This window comes from Scardinius erythrophthalmus (assembly GCF_964197995.2).
Source record: "Scardinius erythrophthalmus genome assembly, chromosome: 3".
Lineage (NCBI taxonomy): Eukaryota > Metazoa > Chordata > Actinopteri > Cypriniformes > Leuciscidae > Scardinius > Scardinius erythrophthalmus.
Genome location: NC_138223.1, coordinates 44,757,598 through 44,783,676, shown reverse-complemented (window position 1 = coordinate 44,783,676; position 26,079 = coordinate 44,757,598). Strand labels below are relative to the sequence as shown.

Here is a 26,079-nt window from a genome sequence, read left to right as displayed (position 1 = left end):
CAGAACTGAACTTAGAAGGTGCACAGCCTACCAACTACGAACCCGACCGATGACAAGCCAACAGAAGAACCATATCCAGGTTTTGAATCTCAAGTGCAACAAATCCTACAAGATGCTGACGCACTTCAGGACGACGCAGACCGCCAAAAGCTGCGACAAATCCTGTATAAATTCAAAGAAGACTTTGCTAAAGATTCGTTAGACTGTGGTCTCACCAACCTCCACACAGTGCGTATCCCCACGCACCCCGAGGCTCCTCCCACTTTTGTCAAGCAATACAAGATTCCAATCGCCTCACACGAGCCAGTGCAGGAAATCATCGAATCTATGCTTGAGAACGGTGTGATACGAACTTGTAACAGTACCTACTCCGCCCCCATTTGGCCTGTGCTCAAGCCGAATGGAAAGTGGAGACCCACGATCGACTATCGCAAACTAAATCAGCAGGTGCCGTTGTCACGATGGCCCATGACACAACTGGAGCAAGAAATACCCAGAATCAGGGGAGCCACCATCTTCTCTACACTCGATGTGGCCTCTGGATTCTGGACTATTCCAGTGCACCCAGACGACCAACACAAGTTGGCCTTCACCTTCGGCAACCGCCAGTACACCTTCAACCGATGCCCGTTTGGGTATGCAAACTCACCAGCTGAGTTCAACATCTTCTTAAACAAAGCCTGCCCTGACGCCAGGACGAGAGGTAACCTGATTTACGTTGACGATGTGCTCATGAAAAGCACGACGGTGGCCGACCACCTAAAAGAAATTGACTATGTTTTGAACCAGTTATCTGCTGCCGGCGCCAAAATAGCCCTACACAAGGGGCAGTGGTGTCGCAAAAAGGTAAATTACGTGGGCCTGCTCATTGGACGCCATGGCATTGAACCACAATCAAACCGCATTCATGCCATCCAAAACATCAAGCCTCCCACCAACGTCTCTGAACTTCGAAGCTTTCTGGGAGTATGCAATTACTCCCGGCAATTCATCGAACACTATTCAGACATCGCCAGGCCTCTCACAGCTCTGTTGAAGAAGGACTGCCCTTTCGTCTGGTCAGACGCTCAAGAACATGCCATGAAAGAACTTAAAAGACATTTATGCTCAGCCCCTTGCCTTGCGTACCCTGATCCGCAAAAAGAATTCCACCTCGACGCTGGGTTTTCAAACCAATGTCTCAGTGCTGGCCTATACCAATGGCATGACCAAGACAAAAAGGTGGTCGCATATGCCAGCAAGACACTTCTCCCGCCAGAATGCAAATTCTCGGACTGTGAAAAAGCTTTGCTCTGTACGGTATGGGCAATTCAGCGCTTCTCCAACTACATTGGTGCACAGAAGGTCATCATAGAGACTTGCCACCAGCCCGTAATGTTCCTTAACAGCCAACGGATAAGAGACGGTGTTGTCACCAACTCACGCATAGCTACATGGCTAATGGCTCTCCAAGGACGAAACGTCGAGGCCAAATATGCACAAAACCACAAATCCGCTCTAGGCAACGGCTTAGCAACATGTCAAGACTGCTCTGATAACTCACCTGCTGCAACGCTGAATACACCTGAGCCCCAGCAGCCACAACTGACCTGCCACAGGTACTTTGACAAGAATGCGTGCGAAGGCATGCCCACAGCTTATGTCGACGGATGTTCCTACAACAGCGAGGGCATCCTAAAGGCAGGCGCAGGGGTACTGTGGGTAAACAACCACCCATGCCCACCCCAACACTTCAAGCTGGGCCCCCAGTCATCACAATACGCAGAAATAGCAGCAATTCTCATTACCCTGCAAATCGCAGCAGCCCATAACCTCAAAGAACTGCTCATCTGCACAGACTCGAACTATGCCAGACTCAGTTTTGTGTGCCATCTTCCAACCTGGAAACAAAATGGTTTCACAACTGCTAACAACAAGCCCGTCAAGCATCAACACCTGTTCCAAGAATGTGTCAACATCACAACAACACACGACATTACCGTGTACTGGAAGAAAGTAAAAGGACATTCGAAACTCCCTGGCCAAGACAAGGACTTGAATGACCACACTGACGCCCTCGCAAAAGCGGGCGCCCTACACGGTGAACCGTGGGATTCCCCAACAGCCCCACCCACCCCTAACGTGGCAGTGGTGACCCGCAGCAAGCGACCATCACCTGCTGCTACACCTGCTTCTCAGCTGTTGTCACTGACCCCACAAATTTCAAACAATGACCTAGCAGAAATGCAGTCTTCAGACACTGCCATAAAAACCATGATTCTCCACCTCACAGACCCTTCCTCAAACCCAATTGCACCATCTGACATCACGGATGACTCCGACCTCAGACATTTACATAATTCCAGACACATGTTGCGTATGCGGGACGACATTCTTTGGTTTGTCAACGATGACACCACTTCGCTCAAACTCGTGGTACCCCGCTGTCAAAGGGGGGAAATGATGAATCACGCCCACAACGCACCATATGCTGGGCACCACGGTACCAGAGCCACGTATGAGACACTTAGACAGGTGGCATACTGGCCATGTATGCAACAGGATGTGGAAGAATATGTGAGAGAATGCCTGGTCTGCTGTCAGTTTCACCCAACAAACCTAACTCACAGAGCCCCTTTGCAACGCAGAGGAATCACGTTCCCCTGGTCAGACCTTCAAATTGACTGGGTAGGACCCCTCCCCCGGTCATCCAGAGGCAATAAGTACTTTCTCACGGTAGTGTGCCAGTTTACCAAATGGGTAGAGTGTCTGCCAGCACCCAACGACACTGCTCAAACAACGGCATATCTCCTGATGAACCACATCTTCTCTCGATTCGGCCTACCGCTCAGAGTCAACTCAGATCGAGGAACTCATTTCACCGCAGAGATCATGCAAAAGATCTGGAGAATCCTAGGGGTACAAGCTAAACTTCACATCAGTCACCATCCGATCTCATCCGGACAGGTAGAAAGGTCTAACCGAACGGTGCTCGCCATGTTGAGAAAATATGTGGCAACTAACCAGAAAGACTGGGATGTGAAACTTCCCCTGGTGCTGATGGCCCTCAGAGCCACCCCGCAGGAATCAACACGAGTATCCCCATTCGAACTCATGACCGGGAGGCAGATGACTCTGCCATTACACCTGTTGTACCAACCAGGAAACCACAACCTCGTCACCGCCTATACCACGTCCCAATACCTGGACGAGCTCCATAAACACTTGAAAACAACTTTCATTTTCGCCCAGCAACACCTGAAAACCAGCGCTGACGGCCAGAAAGCATATTACGACCGAAAGGCATCACACCAAGAACTCAGCGTGGGCGACAAAGTCCTGTACTACAGTTTCGCCCTGCCTCCCAAACAACTGTCAAAAAAGTTTCTGCCTCACTGGACTGGCCCTCATGAAATTGTGAACAAACTCTCCCCAGTAGCGTACCAAATCCAGCTAAAACGGGGACCAAAAGAGCCAGTCCTCAAATGGGTCCACCGCAATCAGTTGAAGAGATATGTGGCCACTAGCAGGAACAGACAGGAAGGGCCCAATGCAAGCTAACCTCAACCGCCGTCGTTACAGGAAAAGAAGACCAGACCCTCCAACGGGACAACCCTCGCTGACCTGTGCCTTTTCTCTTTCCCCTTGTTCGTCCGCACCTCTCTCTCTCTTGCCTGTAATAGGATGCTGCTGTGGATCATCATCATGTGCTTCCCGACGACCAGAAGCCAGCCGCCACCCGACCTCGTCTCTCCAGCACCGGCCTCGGGAATTGTGTTGAGAGAGCAGCCCGGATTGCTTATAACGAATTGTCGAACGCACACACAGAAGGTGTACGTGCGACTCGACCCTCGAAACGTCTACCGTGCACACTACCCAAAAACAGCCGTCCTGTACAGCTGGGCGGGTGCCAGATGGACCGAAAATGCCCTCGACCACGCCGAAGCCGACATCGAACACATGCTGAACCAACTCGAGAAGATGACTCTCACCCAGGCCGAATTGAGCGGGCACAACAGGCGCTCCAAACGTTTTCTAGGAGCCCTGCTTGGAGCCGCTGCTGCCGTAGGCACACTGTTCAACATTGGTATGTCCAGCGTCAACGCAGTGAACATCGCCACGGTACGACGACATGTAGCGGAAATCCAGACGGAACTTCCACAGCTGAAAGATCAACTCACCACACAAGGCGCATCTTTGACCACCATAGGCAAGACATTGAGAGGCACAATCACCGTCCTCAACACACATAGTGTCATGCTAAACAAGACCATGAGCTCCATGAAACAGCTGTTCACAGTCTTCGAGAGCAACTTTGCCCAAACCCAGTTGGTCACCGCATTAATGAATGACATGCTCAGAGAAGTGAGCTCTTCCATAGACAACTTAGCCATGGGCAGGATCCCACCATATCTGATACCCCTGAGTCTGGTACAGACCGTACTGGCTTCCGCCATCACTACACCCACTGATCCTATACAAACCCATCTCGCCTACTCGTTGGGAAGTGCCATCCCACTGTATGTGGACCCGGCACAGCGAGAAGTGGCCTTCCTCCTCAACTTGCCCATTATAGAGTCGAGCCGAATCTACCGACTCAAAGACGTTGTCAACATTGGATTCTGGCAACGTGACACGCAGTTCAAAGTCCGGACTCCAGACGTGGTAGCCTACCACGACAGCGACCCACAACTGTACCTAGCCCCTAACTTGCACATGTGCACCCTCACCAAAGACATACACTACCTCTGCCCTAGCAAACCCTTCCTCCGGGATAACACCGATGGGATCTGCGGCCTCCAACAGCTGGCTAGCGACGCACGTTGTCCGGCTGATGCGAAACCTCGCAACCAAGTCACCGAGACGCAAGCTGAAATCGTAGGAAACCGATGGCTCGTGAACACTCCCGTGCGGTCCGCAACACTGACTTATGACCAACACGACACTGCTACCCGTGTCAATCTGCTGAACCAAAGCATGTGGATTCAAGTCCCACGAGGAGCCATCCTTCACCTGGATGACCTGGCCTTGTACCACCTCCCAAGTGAAGAGTACCAAGCCGAACTGGAGATTCCACCTTTCTTCAGGGACCGCAACTTCACTCTAGATCCAGAACTGGAAGATTGGATTGCAAAAGGGGGGTCACAAATCATCGATATAGCCCCACTGGACTCAGCCCTTCAGGCCTTGTCTCGACAACCCATCCTGAACACTTCACCTGTGGTCCAAACCTGGACAGCGGCTGACACCGCCCTCTGTATTACCAGCATCCTCGGACATGCCCTAGCTTTGGGCTTGGCCTATATCCTGTACAGAAGAGTCAACGCAATCCGAACTTCCACAACCAAGCTCACAGAGGCAGTCTCCGTCGGCTTCAGGAGAAACCCTCGGAAGGACGACGCCTCACCAGAGAATGCGGAAGACCTCATCGAACTAAGCCCCAATCTTAACAACCCCTTTATAGCCACCTCATCTCCCTGACCTGCCATCTGACCATTGTTACTGTGATGAGTCGACCAGGTCCATCCATGCCCTGTTCACTCATCAAGGGGGGAATGTAACGCAAAGCACATGATCAGACGGCGTGTTGATTAAATTACTGAGATTATCCCGTGATTAGATTCCCCCCTTTAGTCTGGGACCTAATCAACGTACTGGAATACTCATTTACAAACACCTCCATTGTCTCAAGATTCTGCCGCGTAAGACATGCAGACCAAATGGCGCTCACAAATGGCTTAAATCATTGACGGCCTATCTGAAATAAACAGACTTACTGCTAAATCAACAGAAACCCTTTTGTTTATGGCCGGACGAACATCCGCTGACCAGTAGAGCGATCTCCGAAAAAAACCCTTGGGACATCTCGCACACTGATTTACACCTCAGAACAACAAGACTTTATCTGAACAAATGTCCCAAACCATGTTAAGTGCATCATTGTTAAAAACGCACACACATAACCTCTCACCCCTCCCTCGAGGACGAAAGTTCAGCGCCAAGCTTGAACTCTCGAACTGTGTCAGCACACACACACACACAGAAACACACACAGATCCTACACGTGTGAATCAAAATCATCTTGTGAAATGTTTAAAATGTATTCTCTTGATGTATGCATGATCCCTTATCCCAAATATTATGCCTATATAGCTTTATTGATTTGTAATCCATTTGATGTGACTATAATCGCGAAAAATCATGTATCCGCGGGTGACTATGTCATAAAGTTACCATTCGTGGTATCATTGTGCTCCATAAATCCCAACGGTGTGGAATCTTTAACCCAAAATATCAGAGGATGCATTCTCTTATTAATACCAGTGTTATTAATGTTAGGAACGAATTTATCTTCCAATACTTAGTTGGAAGGGGCGTATCGACCCTCGAAACGTCAGGAGGTGGACCCGACCCGCCGTTAAGGACCATTGGCTCACATACGTGAGAGGGCGTGAGTTGGGCCCCTTTAAAATATCATGTTTTCCTCCTCTAAAGCGCACTTCGCCAGAGAGAGAGAAAGACGACACGCCTTCTTCCATCCTTGGAAGCCTCGTTCGCTTTTATTTTCATTTTTCTTCCAAGTTTTATTTTCTTAAAACTACTTTTACTTCAGTTGATAGTCTCCTTCAACCAACCAACGAAATCAACTTAAAGCTAAAATCATCTTGCTAAGTTTTCGCTCGTTTCCAGTCGCCATAGCAACTAGACGCTGTGACCTCTGTTTCGGTGACCACGTGACCAGACGCTTTGTCTACTCCGACTCGACGCACGGACACACAAAGGCCGAGCTTCACCCAGAGTAAAGTAGACTTTAAATTTACAATCTGAAGTGCTGTTTAAAGTGTCTAACATTACTGTGTCTATTGGGGTTTCGTTGTGAAAGACTGAGCTGTATCTATCTACCTCTAAATTCTTTCACTCACACTTACACACTCTTTTTCACACACATCTGCAAGTACACACACACATACACGCTCACATATCCACGTGTTCCTAGACAGAAACACACGACCACGTGCTGCTAAAGGCGTGTTCCTACACACACACACACACACCTCTTCTTACTACGCTATCCTTGGACCCACACACAAAGCCATTCTTAAAATCCCCTCTTATTCTTTCTTTCTCATCTCTCTCTCTTTTCCTTCTCTTTTACGTTTATTTTTGCTATATTCCTCATTGCGATCGTATATTGTTTTTGTTTATGCATATTTACTCCTGTGTGATTTAAACTAGTATATGTAACCAGTAGCTCGTTTGAATAAACTTTGTTAAATCATTTGAATTGAGATTGCCTGTTTGTTTCAATACTGAGTCCCTGAGTAGTGCAGATTTTTACCTCTTAACGCTCTACGATAAATTTTACTATTGAAAGAAATCTCAAATGGTCTAAAACACTAAGATAATCATTTTCTTTGTGGCCACAGAAAAAGGAATCGTCTATCAGTGTTAAAGACGTGAGATTTCCGTTCAGATATTGTACATTTTGTGTGCTGGACGTACAGTTCGTACAATAAATGAACATTCTTCAACTTATACCTAAAATTTCCCCAAATTGAACATATTCTACCCGTCTATATCAGTGAGTACTACAAGTAATTGTGTAACCTCTGATATAAGCCGAGGTTTTGACCAATTCCCTATTTGGGAATTCTTTAATTCATGTAAGCAACATATGCATATTCACATTGATGCTGATTTGAGCTAATTAATTCCCTAAACATAAGTCATTGTTGCTACATGGTTTAAGTTCAACAAATGTTGCATTTATTTTTTTGTTTTTTTAAGAATTGAATGCAGGAGCTGCTCAACATTCACTCACTTTATGAACACGATGATGATGATGATGATGAAGATCAATCCTCCACATCCCGCCACGATCCAAGAAACTGTGAGCAGGGCATCTCTCTGAACCCCTGAAACAAGACGATCATGAAGATCATTTCACACGTGAGACAGATGAAACTGAAAGAGTGTCTGATTATAGAAAATACCTTTAACAGTGAGTGAAACAGACGCTGATCTCTGAGATCCATGTTTATTCTGAGCCTCACAGTAGAAGCGTCCACTGAAACTGGAGTTAAAGCTGGAGATGCTGAAACTCTGTCCAGATCCAACAGCTGAGGTTTCATTCTCCTTAAACCAGCTGAAGTTCAGAGCAGGAGGGTTTGAGTCACTGCTGCAGTTCAGAGTCACTGAATCTCCCTCCACTATTACACCAGATGGACTGACCGACACTGAGACGTTCTGTGGAGGATCTACATGAAATATATATAAAACATGTAAATAATGATTTTATTTCACAAGTGTGGCGCATGCTCTAATGCGATAACACAGTCTGTACCCTCCCACAAATCAAGTCCGCATCTAAGTTTTTCTTCTTTTCTTTTTTTTTGTCCTTTCGTCCAAGTTTGTCGATTGTGTGAGTCTTCAGGACTTGTTATCTTGATGTTTTGAGACGAGACTCCTATAGTTAGAGCCTGGCCAAATCCAACCTTGGAAAAGCTGTGTGTCGGTGTGTGTGTTAGTCTTCTTGGTTACAGGTTAAGGAACCACTGGCGTTATTGGAGATTGACTGAGTTGTTGTTCGGGACATGCTGGCGCCCAGCAACCCAAATCTGCTACCTGGAAGGTCACAACGTGCCTAACTTCAGGGTCCGAGTGTCAGCTGCATAATCTATGGAGAAATGTTTCAGTCTATCTGTATATATGTGGAAAATATGTTTATCAATTTCTTAGCCAATGAGAATCATTCTGCCTGTAAGCAATGACGTAGCTTAGACCGTGGTGAAGGGTATAACTGCTGTGATCTTTGTAACTGTAAGCGGAGCAGCCTACGAACTCCTGTGTGAGTCTTGAAGCTGACTTCTGCTGATGAAACTGCAAACTATCTTCAGTAAAACTTTTCTTCAATTTATTATAATTCTGACTCTGGGTCTTCTTTCAAACATCTGGTCCTTGGGTCCTTAACTGTTAACCCCTAACAATGGGAACGTAAACAATGCTAATACTGCTCACGTACAGCCCCCACTAGGCTCGCGGTCCACAACATCGTCTTCTTGCTTCCACAATATAGACAAATGCTGAAGAGGGAAAAGCCAGCCTCCTACAGCATCACCCAGTGGTCAGAGGACACAACTGCACAACTCCAGGGGTCATTTGCATGTACAGACTAGACTAGAGTATTTTTGATGCCCACCTGGATATAAAAACTGAGATAATAACTGATTATCACCAACCACCATTCCACTCAAAACTGTTAGAAAATATCTCAACTCCAGACCATGGATGACCCACCAAAAAAAAAAAATCTGAAACTCAAGAAGAAACAACAAGCATTTAATCACAAAGACTGGCTTTCACAGAGAGACATTAACCACTCTGTGAAAAATGAAATCAAAAAGGCAAACCTTGCATATAAGGACAAATTCAGAGTTCACACGCATAGGTTTAACCCTCTGGGGTCTGGGGTGTTTTTGGGGTCCTTGAGATGTTCTGACATGCCCTGACATTTGTGCTTTTTTCAGTTGCTTATAAACATATTAATGGCAAAAAAAAATTACACACTATTTAGCACAAACAGGACTACCATAATATGTGAGCAACAAGAATGTACATGTCTGCATTTTTGAGAGAATAATGTTTATGCGTGGTTATTGAAAAAAACTAAAAACTAAAGTTTCTGAAATAAGGCCACAAAACACATACTAAATATGTGGCAATAAGACTTTTGACTAATGGATTTCATCGCCTAGTGTTTTTTCTTCAAAATGATATGAAAATCATCCTGCCTAATCATCCACAAAAAAACGATACATTGATTTTAGTTTTGTGAAACACTTTTAGATTGGAAAGCCAATATGCGGATGGGGCGTAAACGCTCCAACAGCATCATGCATATGTAGTAGTTCACACCTGGTGAGACTACGTCCCTGCATACTTAATGAGCCATTCATTCAGGTGACGTGTCACCTATAGCTAACTTAAATATACAAGCTTCATAAAAATGATCATTCTAGGAGAAAATTTCAGATGGCATTTAGAGGCTTTTGCATCTGAACTCTTCATATATACACACACACATATATATATGCATGCACATACATACTTTCAAAATCTTTCCACAATCTTTTCAAAACTAGTCAACGTCTTTCAAAACTAAAGTATACATTTTATCATACGTATTTCAAAGTAAAGGATTCATTAGTTAGTTGATGACTTTATTTTTGACAAAACACATACAGTATATATTCCTCATCTCAGTATAGCAATAGAGTTTGCTAAAAGCTGTTCATTCAATACAGCAGTATTTGAAAATCGATCATATTTTGTAAAATTACATTTATATTTGCATTTGTCAAAACCTAGACACTTTTAAACATCAAAAGGACATTTATTAATATGTATTCGTGTCAAAATGACAAATAAACAGATTTTCCTATTCAATTTTGCATGGAAACGCTTCCAAGACGCTTGCGTGTCGCGTGAAAAATAGGCGTCGGTTCTATTTCTAGAATGCACGCGTTTTCCACGCGGCTCGTGCCGCGCCTGAGACGCGCGTCTCACACAGGCAGTGTGCAAACTCTAAACTGTTAACATGGATGGGAGCCGAAATAAAAACGGACACGCCACGCAGCTGAGATGCTTACGCCACGCATCCAGTGTTTCACCGGCCTTATCCAGCGGATGTGGGCGTTTCACAGGTTTGTATGGATCGCCTCACATTTGCGTTTGAATAGCGCGGTCTCCGTAGGCGGAGTCACATTAAAACTTAATTAGCTGAGATGAGAACGACTGACATCTCTCTCTTTACATACATATTATATAAACTGTGAATATTTGTTTTTTATAAAAAATACTTCATTTGAAAGAAGATAATTCAAGCTTCATGCCTGTGTGACTGTATGCCTGTTTGACTGAGTATTCGCTGAGTTACAGTTCATTTTCGGACGCGTTTCAGAATTGACTTCACTGACGGAGAGTAGGCAGAACTCGCATCATGTTTATTTTTCTTTATTTGGCGAAAAGCACAACACTTTGTTTTTATTATGAGCATACACAAAAAAAATACACACTAAACAGGATCGATTGATGTATAACACAAGCATATAAGATAAAAATTAATATTTTATTTTTATTTTTTTTTTTGCACTCATACGAAAAAAAAACGAGCCTATCGCGCCGGCGCGATAGCCGACCTCAGGGGGTTAATACCTATGATCACGCGCGTGAACTCGGCAATCGACTACTTTGGACTTCAACCGAAAAACAGGATGTAAACAAAGGTATTTGCGCTGGCTTAAATAACATCATTTTTATACATTTCTTTCACATCTACTGCAGTCAGACTCACTCGTGTTCACTCAGAAGGAATCACTCACATTTTCTGTGCACTTGTAATGACACATCAAGGATGTTAAGAGGCTAAAAGCAGGTTTAGTACTTGCCCCATTGAAGTCAACAGGGTGCAAATTTTAAAAATAGAATAACTCGGTGTAGGCAACACCGATTTTTGTCGTTGTTCTCTGTATTGACAGCACTCCAAATGTACAAAAAAATGAGCTCAATGTTAAAATTGACCGGAGTTCTCCTTTAAAGACCATGCCGGCACTGTAGCTGTGATGGATGATATACTGGTGTTTGGCAGAGATAAGGAGGAACATGATCAGAACCTCAAGGCAGTTTTAAAGACCATCAGAGAATCTGGTCTAAAGTTGAAGAAAGATAAGTGTCACTTCGGAAAATCTGAGATTCAGTGCTTTGGACATGTCATCGGAAAGGATGGAATCCGGCCTTATATAAATAAAGTGAGGGCCATAACTGAGCTTCCCAGCCCTAAGAATCTGACTGAACTGCGACAGGTAATAGGGATGATTGATTACCTGGGCAAATTCGTCCCTGCTCTTTCGTCAATTCTTCATCCGATGACTGAGCTACTGAAAAGTGACACACAAGGGGTCTGGGGTGAGGCTCAGACACAGGCGTTCAATAAGGTCCAAAGCTTGTTGACTACAGCACCAGCATTTTATGATGCCAACAGAACCACAGTGGTCAGTGAGGAAGCAAGCAGCTCTGGCCTTGGAGCTGTCCTGCTGCAGGAGCATGAGAACGGACTACATCCCATTGCTTTCTGTTCAAGGACATTAACAGAGACGGATCGCCGCTACTCACAAATCGAGAAGGAGTGCCTGGCTGGAGTGTGGGCATGTGAGCGGTTCTCACGATACCTACAAGTTATGGACAAATTTGAACTTCAGACTGACCATAATAGCTTCTTGTGCCCTTGATAAACTCATATGATATTGACAAAGCTCCCGTAAGATGTCAACGACTACTAATGCGCCTGATGAGATTTAATGTCAAAGCAGTGCATGTGCCAGACAAACAGCTCGTGGTGGCCGACACTCTGTCACGAAAGCCATTGACACATCAGGGCGAGTCTGACGCAGAGGATGACGTCAAGGCGTTTGTACAGGCAGGACTGTCTACTATGCCTATAAGTGAAGACAGGTTAAGTGCCCTAAGGAAAGCCACGCAAGATGATTTAGATCTTCAGTCAGTTTGTAAGTACATTCACCAAGGCTGGCCCAGTCAGAGGTCTCAACTGTCACGCTCACTCCACGAGTTTCACACTGTCAGAGCTCATCTCTCTCAAGTTGGTGGACTTTTGTTGTATAAGGACAGAATAGTGATTCCAGGTTCACAGAGACATGAGGTGTTACATCAGCTTCACACAGGCCATCAAGGTCTTACTAAATGTAGGGAAAGAGCTAACATGTCCATATGGTGGCCTGGTATTGGCAAGAACATCACAAAAATAGACGAGACGTGTGAGTTTTTCCAAGTCAACCAGCCCACACAAAAGAGAGAGCCTCTGATGGTTACATCCCTCCCCAGCGGTCCATGGCAAAAGATTGTGGCTGACATCTGTTAACAAGTCCAACTGATTATGAACAAGTCAGAAGGAAGGATAGACAAACCAAGCAGGCTTACCAGTACTTCTACAACGACGCTACTCTGCGCGTAGTTTACCCAACTTACATCGAGGACAAAGCGTGAAAGTCCAGTTGGATGGAGAAAAAGGATGGAAAACATCGGCAACAGTCGTCGGAAAAGCTCCTGAACCCAGGTCATACATTGTACAAACAAAGGAAGGTACAATCTCTCGTCAGAACCGGAGACACATCCAGAGTGTTCCTGAGATGCCAGAAACACCTGAAACACCCGACAGACAGATTGTACATGGATACAGTGAATTAACTGATGAACCCTCTCTTGAGACTGATTTAACCACAAACTCTATGAATGGGTCTAGTACCTCACCTCCCATCACATCACACACATGTACACACACCTGCAAAAGAACCCTTGCTGAGAAGTAAAACAGCCTGCAAAGTTTCAGGATTATGTGTTGGGCTAGGTGATAACAACTACCATGCTGATGTAAAGAGTTTCCTTGCATGCTAATTCTTATAGCATACTGTAAGTGTACGAGGAAAATGCAAATTAATGAATGGTATAACATGTTCTGTTTATTGACAGGTTATGTCAAAGAGATGGCTGTGGTAAACAGTTGATATTGTTCTATATATCTTACATAATTATTTTATAAATAATCTGCCTCTTTCTTTGTTCCAGGAAATAATAATAATAATGATGAGGCAGTAGAACTTTAAAGAGGGGAGATGTGGTGATATGTGTACAAGTTTGTGTTTGACTGTTAGCAGAGGGGTCCAGGGTTGCTGGGTAAACAGGGGCAGTTATAGAGGGACAGTTACAGAGAGACGACTGCGAGTTTAGCTGCTGCGTATGTTAAATAAAAGAGACTGAGTTCATCATCAAGTTGTCAGCTCAATATCATGACACACACGTAGGAAAAAGTTTTGTACTCTCAGCTATAAGAGCGTTGAATTCACAGAATGCGGAATTGTGTGTGTGTGTGTGTGTGTGTGTGTGTGTGTGTGTGTGTGTGTGTGTGTGTGTGTGTGTGTGTGTGTGTGTGTGCAATATTTAAGTGTACAAAAATATGTGTATTCTGTGTAGTATGTGCATATTATGCTTGTTGAATGTTGCTCCTGGTACAGTCTGTGAAAACAAATTCCCTCAATCGAGGACATTAAAGAATTAATTTGAATCTGAATCTATTTATGCCATGACCTTCCATTATCATTATTATAAGTCTATCTGTAAGTTGAAATCAAAATAGTGATGAAAAATTTGCATTTAAAGATATATCAACTCAAGATTCATAGAAAAAGATCACTATACAGATTCATGATTTACATTATTTTGAGTATTAATAAATTAATATGAATAAATCATGTTTAATACACAAAATTGACATGCAGTCTGTATATGATTGGGCCTGAAATTATCAAACAAATCTGAATAATCTGTGAACTATTTCACTAATATTAATTCATATGTCATTAATATGTACTCACATTCAACATTAAGATAAACAGCAGGAGAGATCAGATGATGATGTCCTGTAACGCCACAACTGTAGTTTCCTTCATCAGAGCGACTGACTGACCGCAGATGAAGCTGATTCACTGTTCGCTCAGTTATTCTCTGTGTGTTTCTGTACCAGATGAATGTTGTTTGTTCAGGCAGAGAGCAGCTGCTTTTACATGTCAGAGTGACTGACTCTCTCCCTTTCACTCTCTGCTGTGACTCCACCTGCAGGTCTGACACAACAACAACAACAACAACAACATCAACTGATTCACTATCATCACAACATCAGCATCATGGTGATAATAATACAACAATAATATTAAAACACTAAACTGTAAACACTATAGCAGTTTTATAATAAACATGATGTTTCTGTGGCACAGATGATAGTTTATTCAAAAGCTAATAAAATGTTTATTTCTGAGAGTTCACTAGTTTTACCTGTGACATCAAGCCAAGATCCAGGAATCACTGTCCATCTATTCTGCCATGAATCTGTAAATCTGCAGTAGATGTGTTTATCAGCTTCTGTTACATTCATCAAAGTGATGTTGTAAGTCTTTATATTTCCACTCAAACACTGAATTCTTCCTTTCTTCTCTGGATCTGAACACAGATCAGGTGATTCTCCATCAGTTACAACAGGTTTAGTCCAGAAACCTTTTACGAGTTTATTACTCTGAGGATATGTTAAAGTACAGGATATTGTCACTGTTGATCCCTTTAATGCACAAACATATGAAGGGCTGTAATTCACTCCCTGATCCCACAGACCATAAACCGCTGAAACACAGAAATGAGGAAAATAATAAAGAGGCTTTCAGCAACAAACACAGAAAATATTTTGTTTTCTTCTGCACTTTTCATAACACACTATCAAAGATTTCAGTTGGTGTTTATTAGGGATGTGCCCGAAGCCGAATACTATGTTCAGATTGTAGTCCCTAATATTTCTGTGCTTTTGCATTCTCTCGAGAGTTTGGTGACGCCTGACATAGACATTAAATATAGGCTACTAGCCAAAAATACATTCTGTTAAATATTCACTGATGTTTATGGAAAGCGATAATAATAATTTTTTCTTCAATTAAAATTTATCAAAAAACGTAATATGATCCGAACCGTGAGTTTTGTGATCCGTTGAACCACTAATGTTATCTGAACAACATTTGTGAACTGAAGCTGAATTGACAAAAGATTTGTGAAAAAAATTGTGATAAAGCATTAAAATATATTTTTTACAGTGCAGTGGCAAACACAATTAATGCACTTAAACTGCTTATCAGAGAAACTACATTTAGTTATTTTGTTGTACTAAATATTGACCCAGCAGCTACAGTAATTGTGACATTTATAGCCTTAGAGTAAAGGGTTTAGTGGTTTTTCATGTCACTTTGAATTATAGAAGTGGCAAATCGATAGATTTCTGTTCTGTTATTTTTATTAAATAGAAAAAAAAATGAATGATTTAATATAGGGAAGATTAAACATATTGCCAATTTAGACAATTACACTAATATAAGGTTTGTCTATATTCTAAATTAATATGAATATGAATATAATATATTAAATGTTTTTTAATGTTTTAATCTTAACATCCCCCCAAAAAAGTGTGAAATATTTCATTACTGTTAATGAATCAGTTTGTACTCACATTCAACATTAAGATAAACAGCAGGAGAGATCAGATGTTCTTGTCCTGTCACACCACACCTGTAGTTTCCTTCATCAGAACGACTGACTGACCACAGATGAAGCTGATTCACTGTCACTGTTCCTTCTGTGAATATCTGTGTGTATCTGTACCAGATGAATGTTGTGTGTTCAGGCAGAGAGCAGCTGCTTTTACATGTCAGAGTGACTGAATCTCCCTCTTTCACTCTCTGCTGTGTCTCCACCTGCAGGCCTGACACAACAACAACAACAACAACAACAACATCAACATCATCAACAACAACAACAACAACAACAACATCAACATCAGCAACAAATACAACAACAACAACTCATCTAAAAATAAAAATTCTGTCTTTTTTTATCATTATTTATTTGATCAGAACGAATTATGTGACCGGCAACATCTTTCTGCTTCAAATACTGTAAATACAGACATTATGAATAAAAATGATGTTATTTCAGCCAGCGCACATACCTGTATTTTCTTCCTGTTTTCGGTCGAAGTCCATAGTAATCGATTGTCGAGTTCACGCGCGTGATCATAGGTAACTAAACCTATGCGTGTGAACTCGACAATAGATTACTATGGACTTCGACCGAAAACAGGAAGAAAATACAGGTATGTGCGCTGGCTGAAATAACATCATTTTTATTCATATCTTTCACATCTACTGCAGTCAGATTCACCCGTGTTAACTCTGAAGGAATCACTCACATGGCTGTGCACTTGTAATGACACATCAAGGATGTTAAGAGGCTAAAAGCAGGTTTAGTACTTGCCCCATTGAAGTCAACAGGGTGCAAATTTTAAAAAGAGGATAACACGGTGTAGGCAACACCGATTTTTGTCGTTGTTCTCTGTATTGACAGCACTCCAAATTTACAAAAAAATGAGCTCAATGTTAAAATTGACCGGAGTCCTCCTTTAAATGCACTACAAATAGTCATACGCCCTCTAGTGTCACAAACAAAAACAAAACTACTCAATATAATGCCTCCAACATGAGAGTGTTTGAGAACAGCAGTGAAGATTTGTGATAAATAAGGGACAATTCATTTTTTATTTAAGGGGCCACCGGAGGAGTTTTGAGTCTATAGTCAAAATAGACTTGACCCTCCCTTCGCCAGCAATACATTTTTCTATGACCCTCCAAAATGATTGTGAAAGAAGGCATGACCCTTCCCGATAATTTATTGATTACTTCTGTACTGGTTTGTGCTTGGCAAATATGTTCAGATAGCCATTGTTTTTTTTACAACCATTACAAACGACTTACCCGTTTCACACATACTCCGTTTGCAGTGCGCATGCGGTGCGTATTTTTTTCCCGCACCCATTCACACTGCACGCGGATGCGGTCCGGCAATGCGTTGGGGGCGGATCTAGAAAAATATTTATGGGGTGGCGAGAGGGGGGCGGCGAGAGGGGGGCAGGAATTTTTGCGGGGTGGCAACATATGGCAGACGTATATACTGAATTTAATCACAGTTAAATTGGCCATAACTTTTAATTCGTTGCTGCCAATAGGGATGCGTATCGTTAAGGTTTTAACGGTATTACTACTCTTACCAATACTCCTTATCGATCCGGTACTTTAACGGTATTGTTATCGGTTCTTTTTGTTATATTAAAAAAAGGGGGAAATGATTTAGAACACAATTAATATTGCTTTATATTTTGAAATGTAAAATAAATATCTATAGCAAAAGAAAAAGCAATGCTTTAGCAAAACAAATAAAACATGTATGTTATGCAGAAGGGTGCAGGCTTTTGTGTTTTATATAAACACAGGACACCAAAAACAAAGTACAAACACATGGTCAAACAAAAAAAGTATACAATTAAACAAATATACAAATTATATACCCAGTGCTTTAATTTCAGTAATGTCTGCTGACATTACTGTTCAGGAGTAATATGGGCTAAAAAGACATCTAATAAAGTCAGATTTAAAATAACACTGCATAGTTTATCATAGATAGGATAAGCTTATATCATTCCAGAGCTGTGACTGATTTTCTCTTTGCCTTTTGTTGTTTGATTCATATTAATGGAGCAATCGTCAGCAGGTTTATTAGACTGCTGCCTCTTTAAGTCCAAATGCAGATCTAATCATTATTACGCATCATATTTTCTCCCAACTATTAACACCCATTTAAGACATAAACTGTATTTAAGTGAATAAACTGTTTAAGTGAATTTCCAAGACAGCCATTTTGACATATTTGATCGTTTAGATGCACACATGAAGCCCAAAATATACGTTGCTTTTCTCATGCGGTGTGTTTCGGAGCGCGTGCCGCATTTGGAACTTTTAATAGCCTTTTATTATCAAACGCATCCCGCAGCTTAGCAACAGTATAGACTACATTTATTGTGTGTTGTAACCATAGACTGTAAAAAAAGATGGACGACGCCCCTTCGCTCTCTTCCATTGATGAGAACTGAAGCCGCCAGTGTCCCGATATGGCGCTGACATATTGGAACTTGAGTCTGCGCAGTAGCGATCTCGGGACCAGACCTGCGCAGTCGTGAGCAGGAAGTAAAGCCGCGAAATCAGCGCTCCGCCCTCACTCCCGCAGAATGCACTCAAGGAGAGTGGATTCTGCACACTTTTTTAAAAATTGATTGCAGTACGACAAGAGGCTTGTTAAAATAAAGTAAATACAATCTCCTCAGTCCTCCGAAGATCCCGAAAAAAATGTCCGTTGGTGCTTCAGTGACTACTTCGCTCAGAGAACCTGTCAATCACAGCTGTCCATCATGACGTTACACCACCGCATCACGTAACTAACTAAAAAACAACTTATTTTTGAAACAGACACTTGAACTTACATCAGCGTGATAAAAACGACAGCAAATTAAAGAAACCACCTTTGTAAAAAATATATTTGAAGTGTAATTTAATTGTTTAGTTGGTCTCGCGTCCCGTTGAATAACACGGGGAGGCGGGGCTTATGACCTATACTAGGACCAGTCACCAGGGGGCGATCGAGACGTTTTGGCTTCACTTTTCAGGGCTTGTGCGGCACGCTTGGTTGTAACGTAACGTCGGCGTAACGGCGACCATCAGTAAACGTTATGGATACAAACAATATTTTATATTTTTTATTAAGCTGTTCTTGTCTTTACTAAAATCAAAATTAGGCTAATCAAAGGGAAGAGTGCTCTTACAAATCACGAGGGAGCGATTTGACCGCTGATTTTGGCTAACGTAATAGACTCGCTGTTTTTGCTGATGCTGAATCGTTTTTAGCATACAAAATACATTCATTACAAATGTAACTTTAAGTTAAACGTGTGTTTAAACTACACCTGGGGAAACTCACTTCACCTTCAGAGGCTCTGGGGCAGCTCAGTCTCTCCAGTCGGGTCAAACTTGCCTCTAAACTCACTGCTAACTGCTTATCAGCCTCTTCTCCGAGACACTGCGTACTGCAGACAGATGCACTGTGCAGCCTGCCCGTGCCCTGCTGCCACTGGTGGTGAAATGTCGCGGGGGTCCCTGCCGTGCTGGTGATGGGGGAAACCATTGTGAGGGGGAGGGGATTCTAAATTGGCGATTTCTGTTTGAGAGGAGTTTTGTGCGGGTCTCCTTGGCCTTCAACGTGTAGGCTATGAACATAAAATATATATTTAAAAAATATTATCTGATTTCTAAATGGGGTGGCAAGACTGTATCCCAGGGGTGGCAGCTGCCACCCCTTGCCACCCCGTAGATCCTCCCCATAACCGTTGCGTATGCACAAAACAGGCCCTGACAGAGGCGTACGCCACTTCCGACGTTCACACATACTCCGTTTGCAGTGCGTATGTGGTTAAAATTGACAAAAACAGCCAACTCTCATGACTTTTCTTTTGCATTTAAATTTTAATACAATAGATCTTGCATGTCACAAAGAACTTGTTTTTCCACCTCCACGAATGAGACAAGTGTTGTTCATTATGTCGTCTTGTTGAGGTTAATTGTAGTTTTCCTCCCAGTCTTAAAGTAAAAAGATGACTGTGAAAAAAAGTAGTATTTAATTAAATACATTTATGGTGAGATTACTACATTTTATTTCATTAAACGCATTTATGGTGAAATTACTACATTTTCAGGTCAATCTTTGTTCATTTTGACCACGAAACATGCGCTGTCACTTTAATTCAGCGTTTGCAGCACAGCAGAAATAGACTCGGTGCGGAAACGATCGCTGCACTGCTGTATACGCACGGCACCTGGAACGGATCGCCGGACTGCATCCCTGTGCAGTGAGCTCTAACGCCCGTTTCACACATACTCCGTGTGCAGTGCGAAAGCGGTGCGTGTTGCGGTGCGTATGCGGTACAGGAGCAGCACGCGCAATAGTGTTTTCACATATGATGCGTTTGCAGTGCGTATCTGATCCGCGGCTGTACCACAAACACATAGCATACACACTATTTGTATTTCAAATCCATAAGTTATCAGTAACTGTATAACTTATGGAATTTAATTAAATACTGTATTTTATTTAATTAAAGGCATTTACGATGAAATTACTACATTTTCATGTCAATTTGTGTTCATTTTGACCACGAACAATGCGCTGTCACTTTAATTCAGCGTTTGTAGCACAGCAGAAATAGACTCAGTGCGGAAACGATCGCTGCACTGCTGTATACGCACCGCACCTGGAACGGATCGATGGACCGCATCCCCGTGCAGTGTGAAAGCTCTAACCTGTTAGCATGGGTACGGAAAAAAAGCACTGCAAACGGAGTATGTGTGAAACGGCCGTAAGATGTGATTTATAAAAACAAACTTGATGGGAAAATTTGCTCACCTGCACGCAAACTCTGACCCATGCATAAGAACGTTTTGGAGATGGAGCAGTTTGGTGACATCGATGGTGAGCTGGAGTTAAATGTATTTTTGGTCACTTTTAGACAGAAAATCTAAAGAAAATTATACATATACAGAAAAATAATACAAATATAATTTCACTCACCAAATCACTTGAAGCAAATATCCATCCCTTCTTAAAGCAACACTAAGGAACATTTTTTACCTTAATTAATGTTTCCAAAATCGTATCAGTGGCTCATCAAGTCGTAACAGGGTGAAAGACACTTCTGGATTTGCTTTGCGGCCCTATATCTGCTATAACCACACTATGCAAGTTTGCCTAACCGGGTCGTGTTTCTGTAGTTCGAATGAGACATAAGAAAACTACAAATCTGACTTGCTTTGCGTCAAGCGTTACAATAGTCATTATTTCGTTTTTCTTCGTTTCTGATGTTGCAATAAATCATACTTTCATGAAATCATGCAACATACTCTACCTTGTCTGTGGACATCGTTCATTTCCAAAGCCGGTGCTGGATAAACAGTGAGTGTGCGTGTGACAGTCGGCTGCGGGCGGCGACATTATTTACGACAGCGTAATGGACAATTCTGCTTCCAACCTGTAGGGCGACCGAAGATGAAAATTTCCTTAGTGTTGCTTTAAATGTCTGCGCCAGCGAGCGCGTCGGGCCGTTTAGTGAAACTGACGCATATAAGTTAGCCTATATCTAATGGCAGATGAAGTAAAACCGTAAATCTTCATATGAGTCCTATTCATAAATGCAGTGCATGTTCACAATAACAGTTTAAATAAATAAAAGAATGATTTAAACTATGTTTTACTTCTGATATAAACATTTAGATGCCATTCTCATTAATGGAGTTAAACTGCATGAAATAATTACTGAGAAGTTACAAAAAAAAAATTATATTCAATAAATATAAATATTGTTGTGGATGCAATGCTTTTGAACACTTTTCCTCTGGCATGCTGTGTTTTAATGTTTTAACTGCTTATCATGATAATAGCAGATTGTCTGAGAAAATAGTTTCAAGGTCTATCTGTTTCCATCAAAAATATTCAATGAAAAATATTTGGCCAGTGAAAAAAAATTGAGAAAAAAAACTTTCTCTGAAATATATATTTCATTAAACTTAGATTAAACTTGCCCATTTTGTGGTCTTTTTTGAAGAAACTGCTGCCCATTTATTTTGTGAGTACATTTAGGGTTGATTTAAGTTCTTATATTTAACCCTACTAATGTGACCCACCGTTTTATCCTTAACGATATTTATTTTTATTACGAAATCCCAAAATTGTCATCTCTTGAATATGTTGTTAATTTCTTTATTTTATATCCAAACATTTTCATCCATAAGCAAAAGTGGCTTACTGCTTTGTTTTCCTCTTTTTCTTGTTAAATTTAACTCTCGTTTCATCCCTCAGGCCTATAAATAACAGAAAATGCATTTTTTAAATGTATATTATACAATTAATTATTTAAGAAAATATATATTGATATTCAACCTTATAGGTTTTTTCCTGTGTATAAAATCTCATAATATGTTTGCAAACCCATGATTGATATAGATATATATATATATATATATATATATACATACATACATATACCTCATAACATCAGTAACTCGACAGCCCTACCTAGAACGGTTTTCCTCAGCGTTTGTAATGTCTGCACAAAGGGAGATTTGCCTTTGGAGAAAACTGTTGATTTTATACTCGAAAAATTTAAGTATCATTATTAAAAATTAATATTACCCCAGAATGAATTGCATTGCTATGATGGCAGCATTCAGCTTCATGAGCCACTCTCCACCGGATAAACACACATCTGTTCATCTGTCCCTGTAACATCCAGACCAGACTCACGTTACCTCTGTGATTTATGAGCTCAACACTACATTTACATGTTGAGGTTGTTTTAACTTTTTATCCTACATAAATGTTCCTTAATTTATCAACAGTACTAATGGACAAATAAAATAGATAACTTATGTTTAGTTACTTTATAGATTTGTCCTACATAATAGCACACATACACTCAGATGCCATTTCATATCTATTAGACGTAGTAATCTGCAATTCTTATAGAAGAGTTTCTTGCCAGATAATAGACATTTAGTTATTTTATTTAAGATATATACGGTTTAAAACGTATGCAAATCCACTTTGGAGACGTATGTGTCCTTACTGGAGCTTCTCTGTTAGCTATACATAATAAAATGTGATTTACAGCAAAATCACAAATATATAGCGTCTTTATACCTTCAACAATTCAACTGTACAGTAAGTTAGTTCAACACATGCGATCATTTGATTTGTAATACTCACATTTGAAAACAGTCTCGTCCGTCATCCTTTCCGTCACGTTCGAGTATGACCTATCCTTCTTCTTCTTTTGTTATGACGTATCCTCTCGCGTGGCCTCCTGGGATAGAAGAGTATCCATCGGTCGAGCACTCAAAAATCTGTCCGGAAGCAGTAAGCCATCCGGGAACTTCTCGCCTACTCTTTCATGAATACTGATGTTTCGAACGTACTGCTTCCTTCACATACTGTTTTCGCCTACTATATAGTAGGAAAGTAGGCATATTCGAACGCACTTAAGTCCGAATCTCGCGATAATTAGTACGTCACCCAGGTAATTCTCGCCTACTCTTTTGGATTCGTATTCTTTTTCGCTCGCCTACTCTTTTTCCCATACTAAATAGTAGGGAAGTATGCGGTTTCGAACGCAGCCTCAGTTTTCCCCAGGTGCGGTGCGTATACAGCAGTGCAGCAATCGTTTCCGCACCGAGTCTATTTTTGCTGTGCTGCACGCGCTGAATTAAAGTGACAGCGCATTGTTCGTGGTCAGAATGAACACAGATTGACATGAAAATATAATAATCTCACCATAAATGCATTTAATTAAATAAAATGTATAATCTCACCATAAATGTATTTAATTAAATACTACTATTTTTCACAGTCATCTTTAGACCATCTTTAGACTTTAGACATTTAGACCGTACCATAGTACTGAGACAGCTCTCATCAGAGTCACAAATGATTTGCTCTTATCATCCGATCATGGTTGTATCTCTGTATTAGTGTTACTTGATCTTATTGCTGCATTTGATACTATTGACCACAACATTCTTTTAAATAGACTCAAAAATTATGTTTGCATTAGTGGAATTGCATTAGCATGGTTTAAATCATACTTATCTGAAAATGAAAATGAAGTAAATGAAGAGATGTCTTATCAATCAAAACATCAGTATGGCGTACCACAAGGCTCAGTTCTAGGACCGTTGCTGTTCACTCTGTACATGCTACCCTTAGGAGATATCATTAGGAAGCGTGGAATTAGTTATCACTGTTATGCTGATGATACTCAGCTCTATATTTCTTCACGCCCTATAAAGAAACTTACCAATTCACAAAATTAATGCATAGCTGATATAAAAAAAATGGATGACTAGTAATTTCCTACTATACTTAACTCTGAAAAAACAGAGATTCTAATTATTGGACAAAAAACTTCCTCACGTAATAACCTAGAATACTGTCTAACACTTGATGGCTGCTCTGTTAAGTCTTCGTCGTCGGTTAGGAACCTGGGTGTGCTCTTTGATACCAAACTTTCATTTGAAAGTCACGTGTCTAGTATCTGTAAAACTGCATTTTTCCATCTTAAAAATATATCTAAATTGCGTCATATGCTCTCATTGACAAATGCGGAACAATTAGTTCATGCGTTCATGACATCAAGGCTATATTATTGTAATGATATTTAGATTATTGTTAGCGGCCCCTAAGTTAATAACTAATGATCGTTGCGACGGAAGTGAATCAATCAAACTAACTTTAGCTGGACATTAACTTTATTCTAGAGCTGCTATAAAGCCAAAACATTCTCTGTTACTTTAATTTCCTATTATCACTATAAAGCTGCTTTGGAACAATCTACACTGTTAAAAGTGCTATATAAATGAAGGTGACTTGACTTAATGCTATTATGGGTGGTTGCCCTGCACGCTTAATAAACAAACTATAGCTGGTCCAAAACGCAGCAGCTCAGCTTCAGCTTACCAGAACCAGGAAGTATGACCATATTAGCCCTGTTCTATCAACACTGCATTGGCTGCCTATTAAACATTGTATACATTTTAAAATATTGCTGATGACTTATAAAGCACTAAATGGTTTAGCTCCGCAGTACTTGAGCGAGCTCTTAACGCATTATAGTGCTTCACGTCTATTGCGATCTCAAAATTCCGTCCAGTTGATAATACCTATAATATCAAAATCGACTGCTGGCGGTAGATCCTTTTCCTTTTTAGCACCAAAATTTTGGAACAGTCTTCCTAACATTGTCCAGGAAGCAGACACACTCTGTCAGTTCAAATCTAGACTAAAAACACATCTCTTTGACCTAGCTTTCACATAACACATTATAGACTTCTATAATTCAATGTTAGGCTGCATAGATTAGGTCAGCCGGAACCGGGAACACTTCCCATAAATCCTGATGTACTTGTTACATCATAAGAAGAATGGTGTCTACGCTAATATTAGTCTCTCTGTTTATCCCGTGGTTTACCGCAGTCCGCCGGATCCAGGCTGTATCCAGATCTGACGAAGGACCTGCGCCTGGACGCGACGACAACGCAGTCCTGAAGTGTCAACTAGTCTCTCCCCTGTGAAGGCCTCCCTCCCCTCCCTTTACCTCTCTACAGATAAAGCGTTGCCGGGATAATTCCGGTTCGCGTGGCTGCGCGGAAGCGATGAAAATTCTGTATTATACATTTTTTGACAAGTAGTTTGTTGAGGGTTGTGCACATATATTCAAACGCGCATACCTATAGATTGAACTCGTAATGTGCATGTGCACGCCATCAGTGTTCTCACAGGTTCGCGTTTTTGAAGTTTGTGCAGAAAGAACTTAAGAGTTTTCTGTTAAAACGGTGTTGTGTTAGCGGCCCCTAAGTTAATAACTAATGATCGTTGCGACGGAAGTGAATCAATCAAACTAACTTTAGCTGGACAATAACTTTATTCTAGAGCTGCTGTAAAGAATCACACATTGTTTAATCCTCCTCTGCTGAGATCTTCACAGATTTAATGTCTTCTTTTCTCTTCAGT

The 26,079-nt window shown here is 41.6% G+C and overlaps 1 protein-coding gene across 3 annotated transcripts in view; it reads right to left on the bottom strand.

Annotated features, from left to right (window-relative positions):
* Nucleotides 1–23,750, bottom strand: part of LOC308688196 (B-cell receptor CD22-like) — a 30,454-nt gene extending 6,704 nt beyond the window's left edge. For 2 of the 3 annotated variants that reach the window (XR_014029839.1, XM_081361124.1), the window contains exons 1-6: nucleotides 23,281–23,750; nucleotides 16,094–16,345; nucleotides 14,881–15,222; nucleotides 14,424–14,669; nucleotides 7,974–8,237; nucleotides 7,802–7,895 (exon numbers count right to left, since the gene is read on the bottom strand). Coding sequence is in view for 1 of the 3 variants with exons in the window: in XM_081361124.1 (XP_081217250.1) it covers nucleotides 7,802–7,895; nucleotides 7,974–8,237; nucleotides 14,424–14,669; nucleotides 14,881–15,222; nucleotides 16,094–16,345; nucleotides 23,281–23,305 (1,223 nt within the window). In the remaining 2 variants the exon portion in view is untranslated. Of the gene's footprint in view, nucleotides 1–7,801; nucleotides 7,896–7,973; nucleotides 8,238–14,423; nucleotides 14,670–14,880; nucleotides 15,223–16,093; nucleotides 16,346–21,424; nucleotides 21,548–23,280 lie in introns of those variants that run through there. The other variant, XR_014029840.1, reaches the window with a different exon arrangement.
* Nucleotides 23,751–26,079: the final 2,329 nt, after the last annotated feature.